General features: G+C 37.7%; 1 protein-coding gene and 1 long non-coding RNA gene across 2 annotated transcripts; one reads left to right on the top strand and one right to left on the bottom strand.

Moving 5' to 3' along the window:
* Positions 1-1907: 1907 nt before the first annotated feature.
* On the top strand, positions 1908-9965 carry LOC106522510 (dnaJ homolog subfamily A member 3, mitochondrial; the record flags this gene model as incomplete). The annotated part of the gene is given in 11 exon segments (XM_014015541.1): positions 1908-2017; positions 4277-4413; positions 4567-4650; positions 4728-4937; positions 5097-5249; positions 6055-6202; positions 6967-7031; positions 7683-7811; positions 8154-8269; positions 9315-9409; positions 9688-9965. Coding segments are annotated over 11 exon segments (1369 nt in total), but the record flags the coding sequence as incomplete, so codon positions are not given.
* On the bottom strand, positions 2280-3884 carry LOC106522511 (uncharacterized). The gene is made up of 3 exons (XR_001310794.1): positions 3334-3884; positions 3201-3262; positions 2280-3128 (listed from the first exon to the last, which is right to left on the bottom strand). It is a non-coding gene; the product is annotated as an uncharacterized LOC106522511 (long non-coding RNA).
* Positions 9966-10025: the final 60 nt, after the last annotated feature.

The raw sequence follows: 10025 nt of genomic DNA on the forward strand, positions 1-10025 counted from the left end.
GTGTGTGTGTGTGTGTGTGTGTGTGTGTGTGTGTGTGTGTGTGTTTGAAAACTTCTATTTGATCAATCTATTTTTATCTTTATCTGAGATCTGTCTCTGTTTTGCTGTTTCCATTCATGTGCCTGTGTTTTGACCCCAGGTGTGAAGTAATTGTGCTCGGCTGATGACAGCCAGACTGATATATGAAGCTCCTTTATCATTATTCACCAACATCAACACACTAATTACAACCACAGCCTTGCAGCAAACACTACTTTTGCTTTTCTCTATGTTTTTGTAGAGCTAGAGGGGAGGAAGTGTGAAGGGTCGAGCAAAGTCTGACACCTCGGCCTTAACTCTTTCGCTTTTTTGCRAAAGCTCCGATGTGGAGAAATTAAAAATCACAGATTTATAGAGAAATACCAGAAATGACTCAAATTTGTATAAAATGCAGACTATTTATCATGTTTCAGCTGTAACTCACAAAATCGCACACTRGATCATAAACCAACATCAGCTGTTTGTGTCATAACAGATACATAAACTGGTGCATCTTCAGCAAAAATAAGACTTTTTCTTTGAGAATTTTATGCATTATTACATTCCACACAGACTCACACAGCTGGGATGCTGTTTAGCAGGTTRTCTTGGTCTGTGGGGAATGAAAGCCTAAGATGGGAAGAAAAGAGGGGAAACTGAAAGAGAGTGAGCTCTGCTTTGAGTCCCTCATGTCCATTCGGCACATTCTGATTGTAAAATAAGTGATGTAACAAAATATGACAGTCATGAACATCCATGTCTCTTTCAGTATTTTCTGTCATCCTCCTGCCACATCACAGCTTATCTCTGTCTACTGTTAAATAAATCTGGTGGTGAAGTAAGGATACCTCAGAAATTCAACCCACTCATCAAGTCACTGGGATCTGTTTTTAAAAATATCATTTATTCACAAAACTTAATAGGATTTTTTTTTATTTTAATGAAATCTGGTGCTGCAGCACTTATCATATGTATGCTATTTTGGTTTTTAGTATTTTAACCACAACTTATTCTAACATAACATTTTATGTATTTTTATACTACACGTTACCATAATGCACATAAAAGCAAAAGCTGATTTCAATGGTCAAATGATAAATTTACTAAACAGGTGGAACTAATAAGTAATCGGAAACAGTTTGGTTAAAAATAATTACTCCTTTACAGTGTAAAGTAGAGCAGTGGTTCCCAAACTTTTTATCTTCTGACCCACAAAATATTCATTGCAAAAACTTGTGACCCCAAATATTACCAGTCTGAGTACACAAACTTTGTTAATAACCCTAAAAACAAAGGCTACACAAATATAATTACTTATTAATACTTATTTCGGGTTTTTGTAATAATTATAGGGAAAACATTACATCACCAATTATTTTATTACCCTTTAAATTGATTTCTGAAGTGCAGTGGCTCCAAAACTTTTCAGCTTTTGACCCACAAAATAACAGTAACAGAGACCTGAGCCCACAACTATTTTTGKATGATAAACATTTGTATCAGGTCAACTAAACATGGGCATAGTAACAATATTTGTTATTCTACATGTATACATTTTAGGCAACTAAGGCAAAAATGTAATTAATTTAGAAAATCTTTTCAGGACCSCACCTTGATGTTTCAGGACCCCACTTTGGGTCCCGACCCCAACTTTGGGAACCACTGAAGTAAAGCACACCAAAGCCAAATTCTGCTGCAGTGGTGCAACAGCGCCCTCTGGAGTCTGGTTATATGTTGGTCGCAGAACAATGATCTACGCATGCGCACTCTGGACCAGCTGACAGTGACGCAGAAATGGCGTGCTCCTTTACCCGGTTTTCTACACGCCTGTTAGCAGCATCTGTGTCTTGTGGGCGTCTGAACAGTCGCTTTCTGGTTGTTTCCTGCAGACATGGAGGAGTTTGTCAGGCGACCGTCTGGCAGGCTAACCGGGGAGGGACGGCGGCCAGCCTGAGCTCCTGGAGTCGCAGAAATGTGTTGACATTCACAGGACTTCCAGGTAACATGTTAGCTAGCAGTTAGCAAAACATCAGGACTCCGCTTCTCCTCTGATGTAACCGAGTCATGCAGTTGTTGGTATGTTAACAGAGAAAAGTAAATATTATTTAAATGATTTTGTAAAGTTTGTTACGTCATGTTGGTTTACTCATTTAGTAATTTAACTAGTCTGCACCTACACTGACTGACCCCTACTTCTCCACACAGGATGGTTTGGTTTATCATGGTAAACACACACATTTCAATGTAATCAAAGTATTCCCTTTTTTTTTTTTTTTTTTCAAAAATATGAAGTCAGAGGTTTAATGTGATGTCACTGTGCCTGGTTAAAAAAAAAAAAAATTGCAATGCAGTTTCCAGGGGGTTTATGAAGGTTATTCATGTGGCAGGAGCAGTGTGATAATAATTGGCAACTTAAATTCAAAAGCACTGTTTTAGTAAAGATAAAATTGGTTATAATGACTCCACTCTAAAAGTTACCTTAAGGCACACAGACCCGCTTACAGACCAGGCTTGAGACGATCTCACAATTCCTTAAGTTTGTTTATTACACGATGATTTTATTTCAAAAATACTAGCTTAAAACCTCTCACACATTAAGTCAGTTCTGGCTCAACTCAGGGAGGAGTGAAATTCAGGGAAGTGTCCTAAAAGAAAAGAAACACAGCAAACAAAAGAAAATCGTGCACCAAACCAAAAGGAGTACCACCACTCGGAAAGGCCACCACCAACACCAGGAGCTGGCCACTGCCCTGTCACAAATACAAAAAAACAAAATAAGAAACAGACAGCATTCATTTAAAAGATGTTAAATATATATATAAAAATGGTAAGGATTCAGAGGTCTCCGTCCGGTAGCAGGTAGCCAAGCAGCAGTAGACTTTGGGTGTGAATTAATGTTCCATCCAGCAGCTKTGAGGAACCCACAGAATCACCTTGAGCTGAGCGTCACTAAGCCAGTCAGGGCAGAGTGACAACCAGCAGGAGCCGATGAAGGTSTAACACAGCAACAAGTAAGAAGCCGGCCAAGGAACCACACGGCRTAGATAGGAAACTGGAAGTGAACAAATAGGGCCTCCAGCAGAACACCGGCAAAGGATAAACAGCAGCGTCTGGTACAGAACAAGCATTAAGAAATTAAATTTGTGTAATTGAGAGACTGATAAGACAAACATTGCACTCACCACTGAGCCTAAAGTGTAGCTCCTCTAAAGGAGGAGGAATCAGGTAGACTCATTCTGGTAGCCTATTGAAACAGAAGCTAAGTTAAAGCTAGGCTACAAACAAAAACACCCAGGAAGTAGAAGCACTCCTTACCATAAAAAGGATCAAGGGTCGTTAAACGCACCCTTCATGCACCCACTAGCCTGGGGCTAGCGTGCAGCACCCGCAACCATGGTAGTCTGAACCGGGAGGCAAACATKTCACACAGGTAGAGGGAGGGCCCTTTATATACAGGCAGCCAGCGCCACGACCAATTAGATGCAGGCACTTGTGTGGTGCATTCAAAGCCTACAGGGCATACTGCCACATTCAGATTATTTAATAGGATATCAGGCTCAACAAACCCAGATATCTCTAAATTCTTTATTTAATACTATGTGCAATAGCCCCTGACAAAGTGCTGATTTAAAGATTTATAGCTGCCCGAGAACATCACTGCTGCAACAAAAACAGGAAGACAAGCTGTCATAATACACTGAAACGATTGTTTATTGTCACTGACRTTAAATTACTAACAAATCTGGTATTTCATAAAACTGATGTGTTGCAGGTCTCTTGTGTATTTTTTGAGATACAACACTGTTTATTATTAATAAAAGAGCATACTGTATAAAATAATCAATTGTGTGACTGAATTGAAATTATTTTTAATGATCTTTTTGGCATTTTTATTAGATGATTTAAGTTACATATATCTATTGAGGTATAATTTTAGTTATTTTTTTAAAGCAACCACAAWAATTGGGTAACTCTTGTGATACATGGAGCATCAAACTACATATTTCCGCCCAAAACATCTGATTATTAACTAATTTTAGCAGCATGGTTCAACACGGTACTGAGTGTGTCACTTTTTACCATTTTAACTTGCTTGCAAGTACACTGAAATTATGCAATATGCAGTTTTCGCAGTGCAATGATAGTTTAGCGAGCACTAAAAGTAATAMATTTGCTAACAGGAGCACAGTGTAAATTAACATGTGATGCTTTAATTGAGTTATTAACTTTATTTGTATCYTTTTTTCTCTCTCTGCAGGGCAGAGATGTCCACATGGAATTACCTGCCACTCCTTCCACTCCAGCAGCAGAGCRGCCAACAGCCAGGACCTGTATGGAATCTTAGGCGTCTCTCGCAATGCCTCACAGAGTGAAATCAAGAAGGCTTACTATCAGGTCTGAGCTTGTTTGTCCCAGTGGTGATAAAAAAAAGTCATGTAAAAAATGTTAAGGCATTTATTAATGGGCACATTTCTTGATTTTTGGAGGGGGGAGAATTTATTTTGTTTTCTATTTTTCTTCCATTTCCACACTTTTCCTTTGGGCCAGATGGCAAAGAAGTATCATCCAGATGCCAACCCTGATGATCCAGAAGCAAAAGAGAAGTTTGCCAAACTGGCTGAAGCTTATGAGGTGCAWAACACTTCTGTTTTCAAACAGAAAGAGCAGCCATGGAGTTGGCGATTACATTCCAGTGTATCTCTGCTCAGGTGCTGAGCGATGAGGTGAAGAGGAAGCAGTACGACACGTTTGGAGCAGCAGGTTTTGATCCGGGCCRTGCCACGGCGGGCCAGCGGCCGTACTACAGGGCAGGTAGCGCCACTCTAGACCCTGAGGAGCTCTTCAGAAAGATCTTTGGAGAGTTTACAGGAGGCATGGGCTTTGGGAACATCAACAGCATGTTTGACCAACGACCTGAGGTAACACATTACATTTTCATTTCATGACATATCGCTTTACAACATGCTGTTTTATTTCATCATTATTTACTTAATGTTAAACCAAAAAAAAAAAGCATATTTAACAGGAATTTGAGAAGTTAATACCTATTGTGAATAAATTTCCTGTTTTGTTTTCAGTACGTGATGGAACTGACATTTCTCGAGGCAGCTAAAGGCGCTAATAAGAAGCTGAGGATTAAAACAGATGAAATCTGCCCGAGATGTGAGGGAAAGGGCAACGAACCAGGCACCAAATTGCCTCACTGTCACTACTGCAACGGAACGGGAATGGTGAGACTTGTAGCAGCGGCGTAATTAACCAATCATTCACACTATTGAGATCTTTTTTTTTTCTTTTGTACGTTTTTCAGCATCTAACTTGTTCCACAATTTTTGTGCTATTTCAACAATTCATACGTCAAAACGTTCAGCTCATTTATTACAATTCTGCTATGACTTTTGATATTTCAGCTTTTTTTACTTTTTCAGCTATTTCACTTTTTTAGCCACTTTTGTGCCATTGAAAATGAATGGATCTGTTTTCAACATGCTTAAAATCCTTTAAAATGCTTCTCAATTTGCAGAATCTTACACATTTTGTTCCGGTTCTGCTCATTTTAGGTACCATGTGCTAATTCTAGCTACTTTTTAAAATTGTATTTTTTATTTTTTTTGCTAATTTTAGCTTTTTCTGTTATGTCTGCTATAATTCTGCTTCTTTCTGTTATTCTTCTGCTAATTTCTGCTTTTTTTGCTTCTTTCTGCTAATTTGAGCTATTTGTTTCTAACAGTTGCTTTCTCCATTTTACAGCTATTTTAGCTTTTATTTTTTTACTATTTCAGCTATATTTTTGCTCGTTTTTTCTGCAAAGTTGTTTTTTCCCTTTCAGCTTTATAAAATGAACTCACATTATTGCCATTAAATATTTTCAGCTTAATTTCAGCAGCTTTGAGCTTAAGTTTTCAGCAAGAAGYATTCACACTAGCATTTTCGCCGGAAATGCAATTTCTCTAGTTTCAGCTTGTTTTTACCACCTTCAAGCTCTTCGGGCTTCCCATTTTCAATCCGTTAGTTCTCCTCTCTCATCTCCTGCAGGAGACGACCAGCACGGGTCCTTTCATGATGCGCTCCACGTGCCGGCGATGTGGYGGGAAGGGCTTCATCATAATCAACCATTGCATTATGTGTCGAGCAGTGGGCACCATCAAGAACGAAAAGACCGTCACTGTGACTGTGCCCACTGGTGGGTGGAACATTTTAAAGAAACCAGTTCACACATCTGCTTTGATCCAAGAAACTTTACATATTTGTGACCCATCACATCGAAACGAGGATTAAGTCCAAAAGTGGGAGGTAGAGCAACAGCCAGATATAGGGTTTTGATTTAAAGGTGTGCAAAAATTTCTTTTTGTCAAAATATAATGAATTAATGCCTTTTCATTGTATCATTTGAACGAACTGTCTGAAATATAATCCTAAAAAAATATTTTGAAGCCTTTTTTTAACAGTAGCAACAAAAAACCTGATTTTGAGGAAAACCACCTTAAGATTTAGAGTTTTTCCCTGTCAGCTAGCAAAGTTTTGTTTCTTCTAACTGGGAAATGTTAATACACAAATGATATTAGAGGTTTCCTCTTTATATTGACTTCAAAAATTACTCAATAAATTTACATAAAATTAGGATTCAGACCAAATATTAATGTATTATTGTAACCAACAAAACAAATTAAGTCATATCTCTGGATAAGCTTATGATATCAGAATGATCCAGGTGTCAAAATGTAGCTTTTAAAGCCAAGAATCTGAAAATGTAATTAGRYCATTTTGACCAAATTTGACTTAATCCTCATTTCAATATGATKGGTCACATTTGTGTTTTTATAATTCTGAACATCTGGAGAGATTCTCTGCGTGTTTCATTGTGATGAATTTAGAGTGATGTCATCTTGCTGTAGCTTACTGATGGATAATGTGTTTTATATACCTGAATGCTTTTATTCTTTCCAGGCGTGGACAACGGTCAGACAGTGCTGATGTCAGTGGAAAATAAAGAAATCCTAATAACGTTTAGAGTAAGTTCTGTTTTTCAAACAGTTAAAGATGTTATCCATGTTTTCATTTAATGTGCTGCTAATTTATAATAGTTATTTAATATTACAAAATTATTCTCTTTTTTTTCACGTTTCCAATTACTGTAGAAGTTGTTGAAGTGCAGCTACACTTACGCACCCTTTGTATTCCCTGATGTTTGATCTTTTTTGGACTTGAGCCTAAACACCAATCTACCAAAACAAGACCACCAGTGTTACATTGAGTAGATTCTTTTTTGTTGTTATTGAAATATATCTGACCATTTAGAACAAAAACCTGAAAAACCTAAAGGTGTCGTAGACCTCTATCAGACCTGGCAACGACTTGGGTGAGCTGATCCCATCGGGACGGCATTAAATACAAGCGTGAAACGTCTCATATCGTATTCAAGATGTCTTCCCACAAAGAATTGTGTTATAGAAAGAAGCAGTAAAGAATAAAAGTTCACAAAGATGTGCTCTGGCATTAACAAAACATGAGAAAATGGTCAAAAAAAACTTGATGTTTACTTTATTTATTTTTTAGCAATCATCAAGGTTAGCATTCATTTGTGACAACATAAAACAATGTAACAAGTTAAACCTGGCGTGCCTGTTTTTATGAGTTCAATGAGTTTTATGTCAAATCTGCAGGTCGAGTCGAGCCCGGAGTTTAGACGTAACGGAGCAGACATCCACTCTGATGCCTTCATCTCTGTAGCTCAGGCCGTCCTTGGAGGCACAGCCACAACAAAGGGCCTCTATGAAACCATTAGTGTGGTGGTGAGTAAGTCAGGGAGAGATCAACGCATGGTGCTCTTTAAAGGTTTTTAGCTTTTTTTAATGTGTTAAACCTTATTTTGTCACAGTTTAAATTACTGAGATTTTTGTTTATGATTTAATATTAAATCAGTGTACTTCTTTAATGTTCTACATTAACCTTAAAAATCATGAAATCATCGCAATCTAGTGTTTTTTTTTATTCACAGTAAGATGCTATTTTTGATTCTAGACAATAAGTTCCCAAGGTTTACAGGGTCTGATTTTCTATATGTTTATGCTAGAGTTTTTGGATTTCCTCCCTCAAAGTTTAGAGGAAGTCATCTCTGCTGTCCATGTTTTCAGATCCCTGCCAGCTGTCAGGCTGACCAGGTGATCCGGTTACAGGGAAAAGGGATTCGGAGGATGAACAGCAGCAGTTATGGAGATCATTATGTTCAYATTAAGATTAAAGTGCCAAAGTAAGATCCACACAGACATCCCATTTTTAACTTCATTATTGTCTTTTATGTATGATACACACTCATCAGACACTGTTCAGATCTACTTGTTAATTACTTCATTTATGCATGTATAATGCAAGACCTGTTTTTTTTAGCTTAAAATAATCTAGTCATGCTTAATTCAACCCCTAATTCCWTAGAGACTTCAGGATTTGTCAGCCTTTCAGTGTACTTTAGTGGGGAAACAGATTGTTTTGGGGATATCTATATTTAATATATACGGCTGTGGGCATGTTTGTTCAGGAGGAGGCTGTGGAGGAATTAAGGTTTAAGAGGAGTAGCATGTGCCTCTGCAGGTCACTTAGCTGACAATGGAAGCCGGTTGTTAAATTAGTTAGATGGACGGCTTYGAGGAGCAGCTCGTCTGGTCCTATTGAGCACGCAAACATGCGTCCATGTCTGCGGTTAACAAGAAAAAATGTTTGTTTTTCCTCCTCCTTCAACTCCACACTCAACAACATGAGTCTTTTTTTCAAACATTCAAAATATCATCGAGTTATAAACAAACAACTATCCTGCTGTAACAGTTGTTTATATGCTTTGCTATGTGTGACGTATTCTACAGTGTGTGTGGTGGTGGTGGGGGGTGGGGGTATGAGGATTTATCCCCTGTGACACAATAATTCAGGTATATGTGAGAAAATATTTAAATTTCTTGAGGTAGTAGCAAAAAATCAGTCAAAATGTGTTCCTGTCTATAATCCGACCCTCCAACTTAAAGATGTTTCTCAGGGTTAAATCATTTTTCGCATTATACACGCATAAATACAGTAAACTATATTCTTGATCATAAAGTTTCCAGATTAAAATATTCAGCTAGGATCTAAAGGAGATATGGAATAGTTAATTCAAGTTATAAACTATAAAAAGCCTTGACTTTGTTTCTGTCTATGCCAGTTGTCCCCGACAGGCTGTGTTTTACATTTTAGAACCTCAGACTTTAAATTGTAATAGTTACAGTTTTGTGTCATTATTTGCCGTCTCTTTTATTTCCCACCCACAGAAAGTTAACTCGAAGGCAGCGTTCTTTGATGCTGAGTTATGCAGAAGAGGAAACRGATGTGCAGGGAATCGTCAACGGTGTCAGTCGTCCAGCAGGTCAGAAACCAGATTTACTCTSCAGCAGTTCTTTGATTCCTTTGGCTGAAAATAAATAAATAAATCAGACAAACAATTGACATTTTTGTTAGTCAAGCTTTTTGCATGTGTCTACTCAAATTTTAATTATTTTTATCAATTAAAGTAAACGGTTAAAATGATAACAGCAATCATTTTGTGTCATTTAAACATGCTCTTCATTTTAAACCATTCTGATTGATCTTAATACAAGTTGCTCTCCTATTGAAGTTGTGCTAAAACTACATGTTTTTGTCCAGGAGGGGGCAGCACCGCATCAGGCTCTGGTGCGAAAACAACCACGTCAAAGGAAGAGGAGAAGGAAGAGGAGAAAAAGGAGGAGGGAGGCTTTTTTGCCAAACTAAAGAAAATGTTTTCCTAACACTCAGCTGCAGCTCAGATTTTAAAAACTTCACATCTCTAAAAAAAAAACAATCCAGTTTGAAAGAACTTTTATTTTATTTAACATTAGATTTGTTCGTTTCAGGTCATCTCTGCTCTCCATGTTCAYAAAAACATAATAAACGTAGAAAATAAATAACTGTCTGGAAGTCCGTGCCACCTTTTGGGAAACCGCAGCCCAGATACTATATATATA

The sequence above is a fragment of the Austrofundulus limnaeus genome, unplaced genomic scaffold (assembly GCF_001266775.1).
Source record: "Austrofundulus limnaeus strain Quisiro unplaced genomic scaffold, Austrofundulus_limnaeus-1.0 Scaffold130, whole genome shotgun sequence".
In the NCBI taxonomy this organism is placed as follows: domain Eukaryota; kingdom Metazoa; phylum Chordata; class Actinopteri; order Cyprinodontiformes; family Rivulidae; genus Austrofundulus; species Austrofundulus limnaeus.